The sequence below is a fragment of the Mytilus galloprovincialis genome, chromosome 12 (assembly GCF_965363235.1).
Source record: "Mytilus galloprovincialis chromosome 12, xbMytGall1.hap1.1, whole genome shotgun sequence".
In the NCBI taxonomy this organism is placed as follows: Eukaryota; Metazoa; Mollusca; class Bivalvia; order Mytilida; family Mytilidae; genus Mytilus; species Mytilus galloprovincialis.
This window is the reverse complement of record NC_134849.1, coordinates 9,262,986-9,286,069: the sequence shown is the minus strand read 5'-3', so window position 1 is coordinate 9,286,069 and position 23,084 is coordinate 9,262,986. Positions and strand designations below refer to the sequence as shown.

Genomic DNA, 23,084 nt, shown 5'->3' with positions numbered 1-23,084 from the left:
CACATTATGTATGTATGTTATGCCTGTAATTCAGTGGTTGTCGTTTGCTTATGTGTTACATATTTTTTTTACGTTCATTTTTTTTTTATATAAATAAGGCCGTTAGTTTTCTCGTTTGAATTGTTTTACATTGCTTGACCTTTTATAGCTGACTATGCGGTATGGGCTTTGCTCATTGTTGAAGGCCGTACGGTGACCTATAGTTGTTCATGTCTGTGTCATTTTGGTCTCTTGTGGACAGTTGTCTCATTGGCAATCATACCACATCTTCTTTTTTATATGCATTACATAATATTGAATGGACACTTATTTTTTTTCCTATCTACACTCATGTTGACTTTCGATAATTTCATTATAGCTATGTACATGTATATAGGTAAAGGTAAATAATATACCTCGATTATTCAACCATGCATTTTAATTCTATTTAAACTGCTCGTATACAGATTGAAATGTCTAATTTCTTCCGGGTTGTACAAAACAAGCCTTGTTTGAACTTCCTAACAGGACAAAAAGTAAGTTATGTGAATTTTTTGATTAATTTCTTAGTTTTTACGTTTCAGTAATGATTTCTGTGTTTATACGTACTTCTCGGATTCATAAAAGATTATCAACTACCAACAACATATTTTTGAAATAGAGGATATTTAGGAATAAACTGGATTTTATTTTTTGGTTTCTGACAAATGATCATACATGAATAACTTTGTACTTTCAATATAGTTCAGGTTTCAGTTTGAAATGTATTTTTGATTCTGACAATAAATTTTTGTACTATCGATTTCCAATATAATACCCATTTTGCAGTTTAGTGCGCATACCGTATTTAGAAATTCAACATAATTCTAATATTAGTACTGCGTAGATAACAAAAATTATATACTGTCATACAGTTAATTTTAACGAAAAAATGAAGAGTTTGATAACCCCTTGCAGTTGACTTCAAGGTACAAAATCGGAAAACAGATAACAGGTGCTCATAATTATCAAATACCTCCAAAGTAATAAATGTTTAGAGACTAAACCTGAAATCACAGAAACGATGAAACATTAACCTTCCAATTGAGAGAAGAAACATGGAATTCAAAAGTATAATTAACAGTACCAATTAGTATAAATGTATAAGTAAAACTATAAAACGATATGTATTTAATGGACTTTATTATATTTGTACAAACTCCCATGATTATAATTATCGTGAACGTATAGAATAATTAGGTGCTCAATCTCCTATTCTCTCTGTTCAAGCCTCTTCACTGTTTCCTCTCTCTCTATATTATTCTCGTTTTCCTATCTCTCCAACTTGCTTTCATTCTTCTCTTTTTCTTCTCTTTTCCATATCTCTCATCCTCTTCCTTGTGTCTCCTCCCCTGTATCTTCATTTCAACGATATACCTTTCCTCCTTCTTTCTTTGTATCTCTTCTTTGTATCTCTCTCTATCTCTCTTCCTCTTCATTCTTCTCCCTTTCTATAACTCCTCATGTTCCTTTTTCCCGCTTTCCCTCTTTTTTCTTTTCTTCTTCCCTTCTATCTATCTCTCGATTGGTTTAGTATCTTCTCTTCTTCTTGATTTCTCTTATGCCTAACATTACGAAATAGACTAACGATTCTAGAGAGTACGAAGGAAAGCCCAGGGGCGGATGCAGGAATTTTCGAAAGGGGGGGTGCTAACCCAGGGCACCCAGGGCAAATGGGGGGTGCAAAACATATGTCCCGATACAAATGCATTGATCGGCAAAAATAAAGGGGGGTGCGCACCCCCGGAACCCCCCCCCCCCCCTGGATCCGCCACTGAAGCCTTCTATATCAATTATGCATTGTTAAAAGAAGGCACATACAAATTATTAAGCTATGGAATGTTTAGAAGTATGCAGTGGTTGTTTTTTTATGTTCAAAGAATATAGGCATGTACAAATTGTTTCAAGCAATGTTTTATTTTGTGTATACACATGTATTCTTTAGATTTAAAAAAAAAAACACTTTAAATTTATTTGAATGTAGTGATTCACAATCTTAATCTGTTGTAATGAGCACCTATAGAATATTAAATATAGCCTCTGTAATCATTCATTTAGAAGTATATGTACTTTAGATGGCATATGAAAAAAATTAAACGTTTAAATTACTTAATCATGCGCAATGAGACATTTTTTTACTTATCATCTCTTAAAGAATAAGATGTACAGTGGCGTATACAAGAATGGAAGATTGACTGATTGACTATTCCTTGTCTATCGTCCAGCGACAAATATTTCATAATAACATAAATTAACAGGAACATCAGGAATATTTAATGTACCAGATCGTATTCTTTTTTTATCTAGTCTTTTGGGCCGAGATCGGGTATTTTTCTGCCCTCTTTTTGCAATAGTACAGTGACAGAAGTTTTAATAAGATGGCGATATTTCTTTTCTTTATCTAGTATTTTGAGCAGTTATTGTATGATCTTCCATTTTTAAAGAAGTACAAATGCTATTTAAGACAGGGCCGTAACTAGCCTCTTTTAATAGTGAGGCAAAACATATGCGAAAAAATTTTGGCGAGGTGTCTTGGGGGGAGGGGGCCTCAAAGCCCCCATAAGCTCTGAGAAAAATAATGCAAAATCATGCATTCTGAGCGTTCCACGGACTCTTTCTTACATTGAAACGCAAATTATCTTTAGCTATTTTTCGACAATATTCTGGTCTCAAAGCAAAAACATAGATTTATTGTAATTACAGACTTTTAGGTTTTAGGGGCAACATGTAGGATCATGTAGGATAAAGTAAAAATCATATTTCTCATAAAAAAATATGGCGTCCGATGTGAATGGACGTACATGTAAGACGACAGGTGTTGATTTGTCTGATACAAGTATTATTTCTGATGTAGGAGCTGATAAAAGATGTAACGTAGATTCCTTATACAATATGAATGACACTTTCAAGCAATATTCCCCACAGAATAGTCAGATAGTGCATATATTAACAGAAATCGGCACCCCTGTACGCCAAAATGTAAACAATGACGACTCCATTGTTGATAGTCAAGATTTTCAAGACAGTAGTCAAGGGACACATTTTATACCTAACCAAGATTTTATTGCGATGTTAGACCTTGAATTGATACATGTAGATCTTCCTAGAGACTCATATATTGTAAAATTAATTGAATTAACGAATGATTCTGATGATACTATAACATGGTATAGAAGTATGTTAACCAGTCGAGCCAAGTCAATACAGGGGAGTCCTTTAGGGAAATTAATCACGAGGAAAAGTACAAACAGAGGTTCATCCTCTCAAAAGTATGCAAAAGACGCTGTTACTTATTACAGCAGTTTATTTCTGGCGATCCGTCTGGTATTGATGAAGTTTTTCGTAAGGTCGAACCTAAATCTGTAAGCGAACATAACACAGTACCGCTGAATTGCAATCTCATCGAGTTAAAAACAACGCTTCATATGACTATTGATAGGTTGAACGAAGTTGAAAAGTTGGGTAAAGCTAACCGTACAGTGATTGAAAAATTACCAACTGAGAATGAGAAGTTGAGGCGAGAATTGGAAGACTCAAACGAGAGACTGAGTAAGCATATTGTATTCAGCGAACGTAAATACACGCAATACGAAGCGAACTTAAAATTATTAAATCAGCAATCGAAAGCATTGGTGAATTTGATTTCAACATGTATTCAGAAAAAAATAAACAGATAGATAATGAACAGATACGACAGAGCAAACTACTTCTAAGTGCACAAAAAAGTTTTAACGAGCTAAAAATGTTGTGTCAACAGTCGTACGCAACAAAAGTTAACCCACACATTACCCCAAATAGCATTCCTGTCAGTTCTACTGATAGCACAACTCAGAGTTATAATTCACGAATGCGATCACCCGAATCGGAGATTTCTAACGGTACAGTTAAAGACTCACAACAAACAAACGAAACACTCCGTATACAAATGCCCTTGCAAAAAAAGACGACAGTTATAAAAATGATGAACAATACCTGTTCGCTTACAAGGTTCCACTGCTGCAGTTCAGTCCACTGATGACAACTTCTTTACTAGTGTTTCACGGAAAAGGTCTGCAAGGTATTACTTGTCAGGAATTGATTCGAAGTCAACCCCGTTCCGGAATTATGACTTATTTAGAGAGTAGAAATGTGCAAGTGACATACCTGAAATTGTTTCAATCGCGAAATAGTTTACGCTATGTGTCTGCTAAATTGAACGTATCCAAACACTGTGCTGATATTATTGAAGGGGAAAAGTTTTGGCCAAGTGGTGTGCATTGTAGGAATTGGCTTAGTAACCAGACGTAGCATCAACGAAGCTCCGAGGTTCCAAGCGACCTTAAACAAGGCGAATACAAAACACTTTTATAATGAACAGAACTATTATTTCAAATGTTAATGTATTACTCATTTTGTTTTTTATGTCTTGTTTTTTGTTAGTAGCATGGAACGTCAGGGGTATCATGTCCTCTACTATTTGTCTTAGTAAATTTTTAAAGGACACTGATTGTGATATATGTGTTATATCGGAACATAAATTGAAAGAAAGGTTTTTACATTATTTATCTACTATAGAAAGAGGGTACAACTGTACAAGTAAAGCTGATGCATTACCCATAGGGTATAACGCATATCATGGTAAGGGTGGTATTGCCATATTATACAAAACTTCACTTAAGTTTTCTGTAAATGAAATAAGTGACCTTAACTCCAGTAGAATAGCTGGTATTGAACTTAAAAACCAGTCTTATGGTTCACTTTTTATCTTTGGTGCGTACTTACCATCTGATGACTCTATTCAAAATTATAAGAGTTAATTAAATATACTAGATAATTAATATACATACTATAGTGTTTATGGTAATTGTATAATTGCAGGTGATTTAAAAGCTAGCTGCTTAGATAAAGGCAGACCTATGTCAAATAATTATAAATCAAAAGAGTTATTAAAATTTGTATCTAGGCATCATTTGTTGTGTGCCGGGGGTGAAATACAAATAAAAGGGCCAAATTATTCGTATATAACGAAACAAACAATGTTAGATTATATCTTATGCAATGAAAGTATGTATAGAAAACTAAGGTACTATGAAATCCTTGACGAAGGGAAGATATCATTTGCCAGTTGTGGCTGAGTTTGCGATAGAATCAAACCCGCATCGTGTAATGAACTCGTGCGACGAATTACCTTCTTGGCATAAAGTTTCAGATGCGCAGATAAATGAATACAAAAAAACTGCTGAATGATCCCGTTGATATGTTGATTGATAAAATGAGGTCTTTTTCTTATGTCGATGTTGACGCCATCAATGACGAATTCGTTAACATTTTACACACTGCTGCTGACATTGCAATCCCGAAATGCGGTTTTAACCCACATACAAAACCTTACTGGAACACAGATGTAAAACGAGCACATGACAACGAAAGATCAAAGCGTAGATGTTGGGTACTAGAAGATCGACCTCGAGGCATGCATTTTGACTCTTATCGAATGTACAAAAGGGCCAAGTCCGAGTTTAGACGTGTACAACAAGTGGCTAATGAACAGTATATACAGAGCTGTTATGATGATCTCAATGAAACTGCCGAATGTGATGTGCGTCTGTTTTGGAAACAAATAAAACGTTAAGGTCGTTCGTTTAAAGTTTATCCCGAGATTGTGTATGAAAATAAAGTGTATAATACTCCTGAGTCTGTAGCAAACTGTTTCGCCGAATATTTCCATGATATATACCAACCAAAGGATGAGAATAATTTTGACAATGACTTTAAATGTTCTATCGAGAGTACATACAATGAAATTATTAAAACATGTGGTGTAGAAGGTGAATACTTACCTGGTGGTTTGATAACGGAACAAAAAGTTACTGAATTAATTGGACAGCTAAAGTATAGAAAAGCCGCCGGACATGACTGAGTCCAAAACAAACATTTGCATCACGGAGGTATCTCTGTTGTGAAGTGTGTAACCGCTATATTCAATATCATCGTCAAACAAGGGCGAATACCGCAGAGTTGGAAGCTAGGCCTCCTTGTTCCTATCTTCAAAGGTAGAACCAAGTTCAAGACTTCACCGGATAACTACAGACCAGTTAGTTTACTGTCCTGTGTTTTGAAATTATTTGAAAGCGTTATTAAAGCTCGGTTAATAAATTTTGTGCTATTTGATAAAAGCATTCCGAATCTCCAACAGCAAGGATTTCAAAAGTACCTTAGTTGCTTAACAGCATCATTTAACCTACATGAGACTATTTATCATAACCTTGAATTATTCAGTAAAATATTTGTTGCATTTTCAGATAGTAAAAAAGCTTTTGATACTGTATGGAGAATTGGGTTAATATAAAAATTGTATAATATAGGGGTAACAGGTAAAATGTGGTCAGTTATAAATGACTGTCATATTGGTACCATGAGTTCTGTAGTTATTAACCAATGTCATTCTGATTTTTTCCCTGTATTACAAGGTGTAAGGCAGGGAGGATTATTGTCTTGGTTATTATACTTAATATTTATAAACGAAATGTTGGTTGAACTTGAAAAATGTAAGCAGAAAACAGGTGTTTATCATATAGCCAGTTGCTCTCCTGCTCTCGCTGACGACATTTCGTGTATTAGCACAACCCCGTCAGGTTTACAGCGAATGTTAGATACATGTACTGAATACATGTATGCTAATAGATTGCGATTTTGCTTCAATGCGAAGAAATCTTGTGTAATACAATTCTCCTTAAATCCACGAGAAGTTCGGTTACCGTGCATACGATTGGCATATTGCAAACAGTGTTCTCCCGTTAGCAGAGGATTGTACTCATTTGGGGATTGAACTAAACCATAAATTTAGATCGGCAGAAAGGACCTCTAACGCATGTAGAAGAGGCAAAACTCATTTTTCGCTCTTAACAGTGTATGTCTCAAATCAGCAAATCCATGCGTTCTACCAGAGACATATATACACATATATGTCTCTGGTTCTACTTAAACTGTATAAATCTATTGTGTTACCTACTGTACTGTATGGTTGTGAAATGTGGACTAATTTAAAGTTAAACGATATAGCAACGTTTAATTGTTTTCAGCACTTTATAGTCCAGGCCTCGACAATAACGCTTGTCCGATTGTCCGGTACCAGAGGGAAAAAGGTCGGACAAGTAAAACTGTAAACAAGCTTGTCTGTTGAGACAAGTACAATTATTCTGCAGAAAATAAATTTTATTTAACTTTGATGAACAAAGTATAATTATAAACAAAACAAAAAAAACAAATATTAATTTGACATGTTTCTGTATTCTGTTTATTCAAATGCAAAACCTTTTTCTTCAACATGTCTACTTGCAATCGATAATTTTTAACTGGTTCTTTGTCTGACAGGTACTTTTTAACAGGTTAAATGTATACTATTCTCGGAAACCAGTCTTACTGATCCGAATCAATGTTGCGCTTTGTAGATAAGATAACTTTACAGGACAGTTTGTCACCTCGACAGACAGTTTAGCTCAATGTTTAATACACAGTTTGGCACCGCAGGAGACATATTTAGTAGACATGATTGATAGACAGGCTGGCAAGGCAGGAGACATTTCGGGACCAAGACAAATCAGTATCTCATTTTCTTCCCTTATTCTGTTCTTTATAATAAATACCATACCGGTAATTTTTTTACAAAATATTTTTTTTTTATTTACCATAATTTCATAAAATTCACAAAACCATATTCGATCATAAGTAGAAAAAAAAAACAATACTTGCAATATGGTGACCTTTAGTTGTAAATTTCTGTGTCATTTGTCTCTTCAAGGATTTGTATAGTTATACAAATCCTTGGTCTCTTGTAGAGAGTTTTCTCATTGGCAATCAGACCTTATCTTCTTCTTTTTATTGATTGCATTTGAATAAAACTTTTTTCAACTTAAAAAAAAACAGGATACAAATCCAATGAGTGTACAGGCCTATCAGATGGTGCCTAATGTTTAGATTCTGATGAGACTTGCATTGGTGAAAACTAGAACCTGGTTAAGTCCTGTGACATGACTAGATTCAGTTGTACTTGACTCATATTTTTGAAAAGTATTTAAAAAGAAGTTCATCAAATTCTATTCTATTGTTTAAATTCGTTTTGTTCCTTTAATCAACTTAAAATGTAAAAGGTTATTTTTAGTTAAAAAAAATTTGGACAAGTAACAATTTCATTCGGACAAGTAAGTTTTGGTATGTACTTGTCCTACTGGACAAGTTGAAAATAAAGTTATTGTAGAGGCATGTAGTCAAGCGTATTTTAGACTTGAGAACTTCAACTAGGTCGGATATGTGTCAAAGTATACTTGGATTGCATCCCATTACTTCAACTATAGAGATAAACAAGCTATATTTCTTACAAAATCTTTGTAGCCTTAATGGTAAATTCCCGACGAAAAAACTATTTCTTGTGCGCCTGTACTCTTATTTTATTGACACCGAACGTAAACATTATGGGTTCATTCAAGAAATTATGGATATCTTATATAAATATTATCTTCATGAATATGTGATTATCTTTATGCGAGATGGAGTTTTCCCTACAAAATAATCTCGGAAAATTATAGTAAATGATACAGTGAACAAAGTACAAACTGATGAATGGACTCGTCGAATACAGAGTGACAATTACTTTTCTCGTTTTAGAAATGTTCACCTCTCGGTCAAAGTCCCTGATTTCTGGAAATGCGCTAGATCATCAAGAGAAATCATAAACGCATACTTCATAACAAAATTACTAACTGACATCCCTAATAACACGGGAAGCACTTTCGAGCTATGCGACAGACCATTTCTAGATGTGTACGTACATGCGTGTTGTAGTTGTTGTGGTACTCAATCATTCAGAGATGCATGGTGGGATTTCATTATTGAAAAGTTTCCATTGCAATTATTTGTCGAACTGTATTCATACGATGATGAACAGTTATACTGCATTCTTTTGGGCAAGCACATAACAACAGTAAATATCGACACTGACAGTTTTCTTAGTTTGTGCCACGTACACGTTGCACTCTGTGTTGCTGAGTATAGTAGAGTAACGAGAAGGATGATATAGTAGCGTGCTGGTACATGAACTGTCGCTAATGAGAGCAATTGTCTTAAAATGGTCTTTTGGTAATATGCTATAGTTATTGTAAATAGTGTAATATTGTAATATTGTATTGTGTTGCCTGTTTTGTAAACTTTTGTAATTTAATTTGTTAACATAATATGTTGTTCATTGAATCTCTTGATAGAGGAAATAAAAAAATGAATGAATGAATGAATGAAGTATTATACTTTAAGTACTAGTACTGCTTAAGTCGACACTAGGGACCATCTTGACCTTCTTAAAGAGGTGATTTCAGATACTCAAAGAAGTACAAATACCTTACAATAAGAAAAATTCGTTTTTCAAGTGTATTTCAAAAAACATTTTGACTGAAAAATGAAAATGCAAGACGGTTGGAGTTCAGTCCGTTTATGGATAATCAAGAAAGTGTGTTGCACTTTTGATGTATTTTTTTCTTTCTAGGTTATAAATAAAAGACTTGTATTACAAGTTGTTGTTGTTCTTTTGATAAGTATTAATGTATACTTTTTTCTTCCTTGTTAATATTTTGAATATTTTTCTACTGAACATCATATCGGGAGATTTTACAGCTTACTATACAGTACGGTTTTAGTCATCGTTAAAGGCTCTACTGTGACCTGTAATTGTCTATATTTATGGGTAGTAATACCTGAGTTTATTAACGTTATGATAGGGGTTTTCCCCATTATCAAAGTACCTTTAAAAGAGGTGTGATTTGGTACAGATACAATTACACCATCATAATGCAAATTGAATTGCGTCCTTAATTTAATGTTTTCAATTGATATACATAGTATTATACCTGTGAGCCGTTTCAATAGAGCGTGTTTTAGCATTTAGTTAAATAAAATATCGGTAAGCTTCCTCCTAAATAATGTATAAACCTTAACGGACTTTGAAGTATTTTATGAACACTTTTAACGGAAGTAATTTAAGTAATCAATTATCCATCCCATTTTTAGGGAAAGTGTATAACATTTTTTTTCAACTTTATAAAAAGCGAACTTTTTTATAAGAGCAAACAATTTTTTTTCAGCAATATCCACGAACACTGTGTTTCTTATAGACGGCATTGATTTTATCCCCTATCTATAACCTCGCACGGGGCACTTTATAAAAAAAGTCTTCGTATCGGAACTTCCAATATATAAGCGATTTATTCATTTCAGATTGTTCCGTTTCCTAAATAATGTTAGATCTGATACGCAAAGTTAATTAAAACTTTCTCGATTATAATAATAAAAAAATGAATTAAATTATCACGTGTGTGAAGCACTACCTTTAATTTAACCAAGATAAAACATATATAAGGAAACGATGTTGGAAATAAGATAAATTTAGATATGATGTAAACGATACATTTTCTATTAGATGCATGTATATATATCCACTTCCTAAATTAAACAAGTCATTTGTTTATAAAAATCCATTCACTCATTTCTATATTCAATTTCTTAATGCAGATGGAGGACTCAAATGATGTTATATTTGAAACATTATCAGATGAATATAGTGCCAGGAGTTTTTATGAATATTACAAGGACAATCTTCCTCAAATGGTCATGGTCACACAGGGATATATGGGAGAGGGCATCTTTGAGACTTTTGATAGGGGACAGGTATGTATGACACAGAGCAATCTAATTAAAAACCAATCTCTCATCGCTCCCGTTTTCTGATATGTCACGCGACAGAGGTTTGTTACAATTGCCGGGATTACTATCCAAACGAACCCCTAAAAAAATCACGCTGTCTATTTGATTTCAATATCAGTTTGTAAAAATCTAGTTTTAAAAATGCCATTATGTTTTCCAGTTGTAATATGCTTCCTAATCCTACCTTTTATGATTGTATTTCTATATGATTTCAAAAAACCTCAGTCTTTAGTTTATATCAACGCAAAAAATCTGCGTACCTATAGGGTTTATTGTGTTTGATCCCTAGAGGCTCCGTCCGTCCGTCCGTCAGTCAATTCCGTTCTTGGCATATCAACGCGTATAAAGCAACACAGCAGCATTTCATGAAACTTTGATGACTATAGATCATAATAAGGATGTTGTTTATGTAATTTATACGTGTTTCTCGTTTTTTATATAGATTAGACCGTTGGTTTTCCTGTTTAAATGGTTTTACACTAGTAATTGTTGGGCCCTTTATAGCTTTTTGTTCGGTGTGAGTAAAGGCTCCGTGTTGAAAGCCGTACATAGTTATTTGAATGGAGAGTGGTCTCATTGGCACTCACATCACATCTTCCTATATCTATATACCATGAGTTAGGTCCTTTGAATTTTGGATTTTGGCTTAAATATTCTACTGCAAGTTTGTCTCTGAAACCAACTTATTTTGAACTCGCCAAAATATATCGCGTGCAGAAATAAGTTTACTCACGTGACACCCAACAAAGATTAGTGATAGATATTTGATAGTTTCTAATTTTATGTTAATACAATTGTAGGTTTTCAGAATACAAACATATACCAAACAGAAAAGAGTGATTGCACTGGTTGTTTCTGGTGAAAAAGGGATGTACGGGTTACAGGGAAGACAAATTAGTATTCCCGCTGATTATGACGTCAAGTTTCACGTTTTGAAACTGGGAAAATTCAAAGGTTACCTTTATAATTTGATACGTTATGTTTTTATAAAAAAAAATGTGACGTTTAAAAAACCATCATCCATGTATTGTTTGAAGAAATCAAAAAATGCGCGCCGACACCGATTTATCTATAGAAGTACTAGTATTCCACAATTTTGGATTGAAAGCAAAATGATCGGTTCGGCGTCTGGTGAATAAAAAAGTTTTGATACAAAAATGCAACTATACTGTGTTGGTATTTTCTTTCCATAAATGAAGAAATAAATATGTCGTTTTCCTATGGTAATTTGTTTTTGATATACAAATGCTTATATAGTTTTGATTATTCAAAAAAATATCAACAAACATTCTGGAAACGAAAAATATGAAAATATAGGTTCAGATTAGAATGTATTGTGGGCTCATTCATTTTACTTCGTAACAAAACAAAAGTTACCCCATTTTTTTCTTTTTATTTTCAGAAAGCTCTTTTTAATAGCTGAAATAGTTAAATAAAACAATTTGATTACTATTTTATTTATATGGAAATGGTAAAATTTTACCATGGTTTTAGTCCTTTCAAACTTTGTGAAAATTGTACCACATTGTTTGAAAAATGCTTGGTAACTTAGTATCAAATCTTTATTTTTTTTAGAATGACAACTGTCCTGGTATACATAATATTTTGCCAAAATACAAAAAAAAGTGTTTTTGTTCCCACACTATTTTGATCTTGCATACAAAGAAATATATTTGACAATACTATAACCCGATGAAAATTTATCTCCAGGAAACATTGCAGTATCTTTATATCAATCAAAAGATAAAGAAGATTTTATTACGGAAAACAAGTTTTTCTAATAACCAGTCAGTTATCAAGTGATATTAAACATCACCGAGGACAATTTTGTAGAAAAAGAAAGACCATTTATTAGCTATGTTAATTGTGCCTCCTTTTCTATGTAAACATTGTAGTCGGTAAACCAGCAAGTTTAAAAGAAATCTTGGAGCGCAAAGAACTCCCGTTGGATGTCCAATTTGCTGGAGACGAGACAGTTTTAATTGGTTCGACAGCAAGAGCAGCATCTTTTACCTTGACTCTTGTTAATACATATGAGGATTTTTATCTGCTTGGGAATTCTATTTGCGATGGTGAGTTTATTGACACATATACGCTTTGTTATAACTCATTTTCATCTACCGTAATCGGCCATGTATAAACCGTATTCAATCTGAGTAAGATACAGTTCTTAGGTCCTAGCTTAGCTTACATACAGTGTGGGATCGGAAATGTACGTTTTTTTTTTGTTTTTTTTTTTTATCATTAGGGAGTCTCTCAATTAAGGCTCAGGCATTCTCAAAAAAGTAAAGTTTCTAACTTTGCTCAACTTAAATGTCACTACTGTCGAAAAAGATTTGGTAACGAACACATTCTGCGTATTGTTAAGTTCCGAGCTAGTCGATAAAAAACTTGCACATATATTTATTGACTGTACAATCACTTGCTTGTTTATTTTTCACTCGTTTGGCCAAAGACAACAAATTAGTAAACAAAAATGGAAACGATATAGAAATCATCTTTGTTATTTCAGCTTAATTTAACAAAGGGATTTTGGAAATTATCTTTTTAGTTCTTATATTCAATCTCTGGGTCCATACAAGATAGTTAATACATGTAACTGCTATTTTTAAAAATGGTAAAGATTAAGGTCATTAGATCTGTTCGTTACTAGCGTGGACGGGTGTGTATTGTAAAACTGAAACTCTCGATTCAAAGATAAAAAGTAAGTCAATAGTGTCTAAAAAGTAATTTGATATTGTCAAAAAACACAAGAGTATCTAGTATTAACATTTTCGGAAAACATCAGCAAACACTATTTTCTATGTTCCTGCAAACGGTTTGTTTGCCGCAAGCCTGCAGTGTGCGTCAAACGTTTCAGTTCCATAGGGGATGTTACGAGGCATTAAAACAAATTCGTTAATCACAAGTAAGCATGTATAATAATCCGTAAGTACTCAGTTAACAAATGTTAAATTAACCGTAATTAACAAATCGTTAACAAAATTTTACAAGTCATTTACGGCTACTACATGTAGCTTTCAGTTTTCTGATGATAACTCGTTGGTGAACGCTACAACTCCAAGAAACTTGTATGCAGCATACACATTTTCATCCAGCTCAAACTTTGCCAAGCGTATACCTGTACGCTACAAGCGCGTTGAAAACGCTACAAATAAGTTTAAGACACGTTTAGGGGACGTTGTATACGCTTCAAAATAGTTCGACTTTATGCCGGAGTCACAGGTAGATTTTGTGACAATTTTTACAGGAATTTTTTTTTGACAATTATTACAGGTAAACTATATGACAGTGTCACAGCTGTTCCTGCATATCTACCTGACCTTAGGTTTTCTATTGTGAAATCTATAAAAGGATATAGCGATGACCAGTATAAGACCTTCATGTCTGTCACTGACAAGTTTGTAAAGGAACATATTACTTTTGACCAATCATTTGGTAACACAGGTAAAAAGTTGGAGCTAAAGTATCATACATTCCAATAGCAATACACAGCATACTTAGTCGTACTTCATAATAAACGATAAAACATTAGAATAACCCGTTATAAGTTGTATACGTCCGAAGCGCTTTTGTGTTATTTCCTTCATGAGGAACACTGAAAGCTGAATATTTGAAACCTAAGGATGCATAGGAAACGAAACAGTCAAATAGCGTTAGGATCTTACAGGTCTAGAAAAAATATCCGTATCCATCAAAGGTCAACTTTGAAATTCGATAATTGGTCGTAATTACTTTTGTAACACAGATGATGATCAGATCAGTGTATCCATTATTAAGATAAAAGCAAGAACATACATTTTAATAGTTAACGTTCATTTTATAAAATCATGCATTTCACTAAAACTATGGTGCAACTCCTTAAAGAAAGATTGACTGTAGACAAGTTTGACTGATTAGTTTAAAATAAAATAACTGAAATACTGAACTCCAAGGAAAATCCAAATCGAAAAGTTCCCCATTAAATGATAGAATCAAAAGCTTGATAATATCAAACGAATAGATAACAAATTGTCATATCCCTGACTAGATACAGGGATTTTCTTATGTATAAGTATAAGTAACAAATACTATGACAAAAAACGAAAAACACGAAAAGTGACTGGTCAAGACACACATTGGTTGATATCAGGTGTAGGTAAGGCAATATCCTCCATACTTAGCATCCATAGTACAAAGCCGTTTGTAAGACCTTTTTCGATATAAGGTCGGAATTGAGTCTATGTCAATTTGTACAAATCCGCCCTCATCATTGTCACTGATATGTCATATGATGGCGTCTGTTAAATTATTGTAAGTGTCTTTGCTAACAGCAGAACTTTATCAAGGATATCTGCAAGAAATGTATAAAGGTCTGGATGGGGTTTGATTAATAAAGCATAATGGATGAAAAGAGCAGTATGATTAAAAAAAATTAAGATAGAGAAAAATAGGCCAAACAAAGAAAAAAAAAGAGATTAATGGGGTGCTAAAATATATTGAATAAAAAACAATTGACTATACATATGAAGATTAGAGACAAATGGTAAAGTTAATTACAAATGATGAATTGAGGGACTCCCATCAGACATTTATGTATATTGGCTTGTATTTTAGAAATTGCGCTGTATTCAAACGAAAGAAGTCAGGAAGTCGAAAGCTCTGTTGTAGAAAGTTATGCGTATATCTCACCATGTGAATACTATAACATTGGGGACCTTCTCAGACATGACAAACCAAAGCCTGCTACCAAAAAGGGAAAGAAAGGAAATGAAAAAGTTTACGATGTATTGCGGGTTTCAAAATACGACAACCAAACTTACGCTTCAATGGATGTTGAGCAAACAGATCCAGTTAATCAGTCTATCAGTGGAAAGAAAACTGATGAGTCGATTCGAACAAACCGAATACAAAATACTGATGAAGAGGGACTATCAGATAAAGCTATCACTCAATCGGATACCATTAAAAAAGACCCACCACCAATACCCCCCAAACCACCTCAGTCAATAACGGATAAACCTTCCATTATAACTGCAAATACAGACACTGTTTTGCCTCCCGCAATCGATAACAAAACATATATGTCGACTCAACAAACAGAAGAGAAGGTAGACAGCAAAGCTGAAAACATTATATCTGGTGATACTGGAACGCTGCCGCCTGCTACAGTCGAAACAAAGGAACCAGTTCCCCCAACGAAAGAACAGCCTGAAGGAAGAGGGCAAGAGGTAACTTAAGGGTACATAGAAAACCTTAAACTGGTCAAATTTAGTATAAAATATTATAGAAATAGAGTAGCAAACGAAGAATTTCGCTAAAACCGGTGTTAAGGGCCGTAGTAAACTTGCGGTTAAGTTTTTTTTTTTGCTCTGTGTTGAAGGCCTCGCTGTGAATTTCAGATGATGAATAGGAACAAAAGCACTGTTTCTTTGTTTCTTTGTGTTTGTTTTGCAGTGAATGTAATGAGTTTGTGTCAAGAATGAATAATCCAAATCCTTAATTTAATACAAATTATTAAGCCGTGTACATAAAAGAGACAAACGGATTAATTGTGCTCACTACATGGATGTTGCAAGTTATCTTTATTTAATACATTTTCAAATTGTTTCTCGCTTAAATGTTAATCAAGTAAGTCTTAGTAATATAATTCAATTTATTAACTCTAGTGTAAAAGAGGGATTTAAGCAACATCACAACTGGAGTTTGAAACAATCGCAGATTTTAACATTAAGGACCTTATTATTTAGGGATATTTGTTTCATTTAAAGGCAGAAATGGTAGATGTTGAGTTTGAAACTGCCAAAGAAGATTACAGTGCTAGGAGCTTTTATGAGCACTACAAAGATAACCTACCACAGATGGTCATGGTGACACAAGGATATATGGGAGAGGGCATCTTTGAGACATTTGATAGGGGACAGGTTTGTATGGTGATGACACAGGGTTATATGGGAGAGGGCATCTTTGGGACATTTGACAGGGGTCATGTATGTATGATGGTGACACAAGGATATATGGAAGTGGGTATCTTTGAGACTTTTGACAGGGGACAGGTCTGTATGATGGTGACACAAGGATATATGGGAGAGAGTATCTTTGAGACTTTTGACAGGGGACATATATGTATGGTGGTGAGGGTATCTTTAAGACATTTGATAGGGAAAAGGTATGAATGATGTTGACACGGTATTGTATAGGAGAGGACACATATTTAGACATTAAACAAAGGGATTGTTATGTATGATGCTGACACAAGTAATATATAAGAAAGGATATCTTTACGACGTTTTACAGGGGATAGGCATAAAATTGAGAATGAAAATGTAAGATGGTGACAGAAGAGGGTATCTTTGAGACATTTGACAGAGGACGGGCATGAATGCTGGTGACATGAAGTTACATTGGATAGGAAATGTTTAAGAAACTAGACAGGGGATTAGTAAAGTTAAATGGCCAAACGCTATAAAGGAGAAGAAATCTATAAGAAGTTGGACAGGAGAAGGGAATTGTGGATTATACAATCAGATAACTACATATTTCTTTTCGTATCACATGTTTTATCAGCCCTTAGTCAATATCATCTCTCGAGTCTATGGCTTTTGTTGTAGGATTACGGACGACGGAAGAAATACAGACATTATTTTTAAAACTTTGGGAAAAAATGAATTTATTGTATCATTTGTAATCCATTTTACATGATATATTTCCCGGTATTGTATTGATCGTTTTGTACCCTACTTTGTTACATTTTCCACCCAAAACATACTATTTATGTATATTTACCGGAATTTGCCGAATGACGTCGAAATGTGATGCGATAACGTTATGAAAAGGCTGTAGATAAATTGTTCAAATCAGCCTGCGAAGCACAATTTTGGATTATATTTGATTAACGGAATTAATGCTATTATCATACTGTAAAAATTATAACTTATTTATAGCTTTGTCTGAAAAAAACCTATTAAGTTTAATAGGTGATTACAAAACAAGGTTGAATGATCAATTTGGTTGTATGATTTATAGGATTTATATAATGAAGATCGACTACCTTAATATGTACATTGACGTGACTTTCAAAATCTGGGCCTTTGTGATGTAATACAGAAAAAATTATTTCGACCATATTATTTTTCATAATACGTTGCTGTTTTCTATCAATTGTCGTGGAGATCAACTGTTCGATTCGTCTTTCCGTGTGAATACATATCTTTCATTATTTTTATGTTAGAACGTACAGTGCCTTAAAAGATTATCTTGTTTCATTTGAATAGGTTTTTAGAATCCAGACATATTCGACACAGAAGAGAGTTGTTGCAGTCGTAGTTTCCGGTGAAAAGGGGATGTACGGATTGCAGGGACGAAAAATCAGTATTCCTGCAAATTATGACGTCACTTTTCATATCATGAAACACGGAAAACCGAAAGGTGAGTGACGCCTGATGCTTTCTTAAAATATGAATACTGATTGTCCCATAATGACATTTTGTAATAAAATTTCATAACATACGAAAATTAGTGTAATTTAAAAATAGTTATACCAGGTTAATTTGATAGTGGGCGATCATTTATAATATATTCCCTATTGAAAGCTCTTTGCAGCATTACTAGTACTGACCATATAAAGAATATGATACATTTACAGGAAAGTCGATTAGGCTGAAGGAGATCTTAGAACATAAAGAGCTTCCAATTGAGGTCCAGATTTCTGCACATGAGGATCAATATGCAGACCAACAACATCTCGGTCCTTTACTAAGGACAGGCCTATTTACTCTCAGGCTTCTGAATACTTATGACGATTTCTTCCTTCTTGGAAACGCTATATGTGATGGTAAGTGTTTATCCAAACCAACAGTAATAGTATTCAGTGTTTATTTATCACGTATAAATGTTGATTGTAGAACATTTTTGAAAAAAACCTCTTTGATTCAAACAAAGAAATCTCTGAAACTGACATTATCAAGATGCTTGATTGGTTGACTGACATGTAAAAGGTTAAACAAACAATGTTTTTGACATTTCGATTTTTTTATGACATTTTTTATCATATTTTTCATATATTAAATTCATATCAAAATATCTTATTGGATAAGGTACGTTTGATATTTATATGACAAATAGAAAAATAAAATCGCAAGAACTTCAATTGATGTATCTTCAAGAAATGTTTATTTTACAGGAAATTTGTATGGTAGTGTAACAGCAGTCCCTGCTTATCTCCCTGATCTACAGTTCTCCATCGTGAAGTCTATAAAAGGTTGCACTGATGAACAGTACCTCCACTTCCTTTCTGTTACAGACCAATTTGTCAAAGATAATATAACATTTGACCAAACCTTTGGCAATACAGGTATGCTGTAAAGGTATCAAAATAATGATAATAACACTTTATATATTGTGTGTGTACGACTGCTATCCTGTATGAAACATCATTATTAACAAACGAAACCAAAATATTTAAAGACAAGGATATATAAAAGTATAACAACTCACATGTAAATCAAGAACCGAAGTTCAGAAAAACTGACAAAATCAAATGCTATTAACCAACGGAACAAGTAAAAACCAAAGGTAATTTTCTTGAAGTGTGGCTATGTGAACTTTGATTGTATTGTTAATAACAGACATTGGGCCTTTTGTTTGAATTTGATTGTATTAATATTGTTATCAATAGATATCGCGGTATACTCATGTGACTTTTAACTGCATTGTTATTAACCGACAATCCGCTACACTCTTCTGTAATTACGTTATTTTTTTTATTTCGATATTTATTGATATGGTTATATTTATAAATTTACTGTTTACAATTTTTTTAATTTGAAATACTAAGGCTTTTCTACCTCAGGCCTAGATTACCTTAGCTGTATTTGGCAAAAATTTTAGGAATTTTGGTCTTCAATGCTCTTCAACTCCGTTCTTTATTTGGCCTTTTTAACTTTTTTTGATTCGAGCGTCACTGATGAGTCTTTTTAGACGAAACGCGCGTCTGGCTTATATACTAAATTGAGTCCTGGTATCTATGATGAGTTTATTTACCTCTATTTCTCCTATTAGTTCAACAGAAAAAAGGACATTAACAAAAATGTATGCTTCTTCCGGAGGTAGATTGTGAGCTTAAATGAACGGTGACCCCATTTTTTTATTTCATTTTTCTTTTAAGTATATGATAAAGTTCATTTATGAAAAAATGTAGCGAAATCTTATATTAGAATAAAAAAACGATTTATACCCAGGAGCCCCCTTAGTACATATCGCGCTTTACTCACCTGAACTTTGATTGTATTGTTAATAACAGACATTGGGCCTTTTGTTTAAACTTTATTTGTATTAATATTGTTATCAATAGATATCGCGGTATGCTGATGTGACTTTTAACTGCATTGTTATTAACCGACAATCCGCTACACTCTTCTGAACTTTGATTGTATTGTTTTGAACAGTGATCGAGCTATACTCACACGAACTTTAATTGTGACGTTAGCAACTGATATTAGGCCTTTACCTTCACCTTAATTGTACTGTTTTGAACATATATCGCTCTATACTCAGCTGAACTAGATTGTTTTGCATAAATTTTAATTGTATTGTTATCAACATATATCGCGCTATACTCACCTAAACTTTATTGTATTGTTATTTACAGATATGGTGCTAAAATCACCTAAACTGTATTGTATTGTTATTCACAGATATTGCGCTATACTCACCTGAACAGGCACATGCTGACGAAAGCTATTCTTATATATCACCCTGTGAATATTATAATATTGGTGACCTATTGAGAAACAACAAGGCAGAACCAGTCGTCAAAAGACAGAAACAAACAGACAAGGTATTGATTTAATATGAAATGTTACCTACTTGTTCTTGTCAAAATATTTATCGTATAGACAAAACAATGTAGCACGGAAGCGCCCAAGACCCCACACACGCAACAATGAAAGAACTCAACCTTAGCGGAAGGTTAGCAGTTCCTCTATCATACGTATTTGCTTAATACGTTGAACAAGTTAAGCATAATTCAAATTTTAATTAGAATACTAGAAGTTCTTTAATTGATTACATCGTCGCGATATAGCCTTTTTGTGCTAATGCTGCACAAAACAACCAACAAGCAATCAATTAATGGATTACATTTACTACTATTCAGAATCCTTGTTATTTGCCAAATGAAAAAGAAGTGAATGAAATTGAAATCATTCTTTCTACAATGTATAAATAAAAGGATATAGTTCATATAAAAAGTATCCAAAATCACTAACAATAATTTAACAGAACAATAATAAATCACTATTCCATAAAATTGCTTTTATATTGATTAATAATTAGATATTATACCCCGCTAAAAAACGCAATGACTAAGTTTCAAACCATTTATATTTGTGTTTCCCAGCGTTAGCTTAAATAAAATCCCAATCTATGAGACAATATATTACCCAACAGAACGGCTTTAAGTTGATCAGCAGCTTGCCAATTAATAGTTGTCATTTTTACCACTTTTTTTGTCGAACAAAGTTGCGTCAAAACAAAAAATAGCGAAAATACCGAACCTAAGGAAAATCTAAATCAGAAAGTCCCTTACGGTACCAAATGGCAAAACACATCAAACAAATGGAAAACTTGTGTCATATTTCTGACTTAATACAGACATTTCCTTATGTAGAAAATGGTAAAATAAACCCGGTTTTATAGCTAGCTAAACCTCCCACTTGTATGATTGTCGCATATAATTCCATAGTCCGTCTTCCTGATCATGATGATTGGATATTAAAACTAGACGAATGCAATGAATCTGCTTAAGATACCACCTGTGTTCAGATATAATGTTTATACTTCAAATTAGATTGGAACATAATGTTGACTACTGCACTCCTATTTTTGACATGTTTACCTATTTTGTCCATTTGCGTTGTTCACACATTGTTTTATTGGAATTTTATGCGACCATCATACAAGTGAGAGTTTTTGCCATTTGGTAAGGGACTTTCTTATTTATATTTTCCTTAGGTTCGGTATTTTTGCTATTTTTTGTTTTGTCGCAACTTGTTCATTCGTTTTTGATGTGTTTTGTTATTTGATTTTGCCATGTGATTAAGGACTTTCCGAATTGATTTTCCTCTAAGTTCAGTATTTTTGTGATTTTACTTTTCATTTGCTAAATTAGGGTACATTTTATTCACGTAAATGAAATACTAACACCAAAAAATGTACATAAATGTTCATTTAAAGTGCAAAAATGTATATCCAGACCAATCTAATATACATAACTATTTAGAATAGTAATTACATTAATGTATAAATGAAAAGATGAATATCTCAAACATATGGAAATTTTAATTACAGGTGTACGAAGTAATCCGAGCATCTACAATATCAATGAATCAACAGGAAAACCAGTACGAAGTTACAATATTCGGCGAAAAAACAGGACCTACTAGTATTCCACAATTTAATTCTAATACAATTAAGGACGCCAAAAAGCAACTGAGGAATACAGGTAATTTTGGATTGCATAGAAAGGATCAGAAGCAAGGAGAAAACAAAAATGAGGACCAACAATCGTTTGCAAATTCGGGAAATACGCTTCTAGCATCAAAGACAAAAGACCAACAAAAGCAATCAGATACATCAGTCAAACAAGAAAAGGTTGCATTAGAAAAAAAAAGTGATACCAAAAATACGGATTCCTTTTCTGACTTAACACGTAGACCCAAACCAACCAGTCCACATAATACGACGGACGTACCTCCACGCATCCCTGAGAGGCGGTCAATTGTAGAAAATATAGGATTAGTTCGTCCTTCGCCATCAACTAAACCTGCAACTACTACGGGTCAAAGGTCACAAACATCGGAACCGGAAGTGGTTGTAGATGTCGCTTCGTTAACAATAGAGGATGTTAGCGAATGGTTAAGAAAATTGAAACTGGAAAAATATTCGGATGTGTTTGAAGAAAACCAGGTCGATGGATGTATTCTCTTGTCTATTGATGAAGACATGTTAAAAGAGGATTTCCATATGAGTCGATTTGAAGTCATGAAACTGATGAAATTTGTAAGAAATGGACACGTTCCACGTACAAGACTGACGGAGAGTTAACTCCATCCAATATTTGGATACATATAAAGTTTTGTCACTATATGAGGTTTTATTTTTATGATATATATGGATACGCAACAGCTAGAAAAAAGTGTTTAACTAATATTGTTTTTTTTATTAATAAATGCAAAATGTGATATGCATACACGATTAGACAGTTGCAATCGGCAAGTGCTACTCTGGTGCTTTTAGCTAGTAAAAAATGTAATTTGCTTTTATCCTTGTTAAAACATAATATTTAAATTTTTATACAA

At 33.4% G+C, this 23,084-nt stretch overlaps 1 protein-coding gene across 3 annotated transcripts; it reads left to right on the top strand.

The window, feature by feature from the left end:
• The first annotated feature begins 375 nt into the window (after positions 1 to 375).
• LOC143055312 (uncharacterized) lies at positions 376 to 22,847 on the top strand. Of its 3 annotated transcripts, none has more exons than XM_076228449.1 (12): positions 376 to 515; positions 10,555 to 10,710; positions 11,547 to 11,700; positions 12,642 to 12,818; positions 14,023 to 14,193; positions 15,343 to 15,956; positions 16,497 to 16,649; positions 18,000 to 18,153; positions 18,371 to 18,559; positions 18,908 to 19,078; positions 20,421 to 20,563; positions 22,075 to 22,847. In XM_076228449.1, the coding sequence occupies exons 1-12, from the start codon at positions 453 to 455 to the stop codon at positions 22,828 to 22,830; spliced, it is 2,901 nt and encodes a 966-aa protein (XP_076084564.1). In that variant the 5' UTR covers positions 376 to 452; the 3' UTR covers positions 22,831 to 22,847. The 3 variants fall into 3 exon arrangements, with proteins under 3 accessions (XP_076084564.1, XP_076084567.1, XP_076084566.1); XM_076228452.1 differs by lacking the exon at positions 376 to 515 and adding an exon at positions 1,071 to 1,089; XM_076228451.1 differs by lacking the exon at positions 376 to 515 and adding an exon at positions 2,805 to 2,887.
• Positions 22,848 to 23,084: the final 237 nt, after the last annotated feature.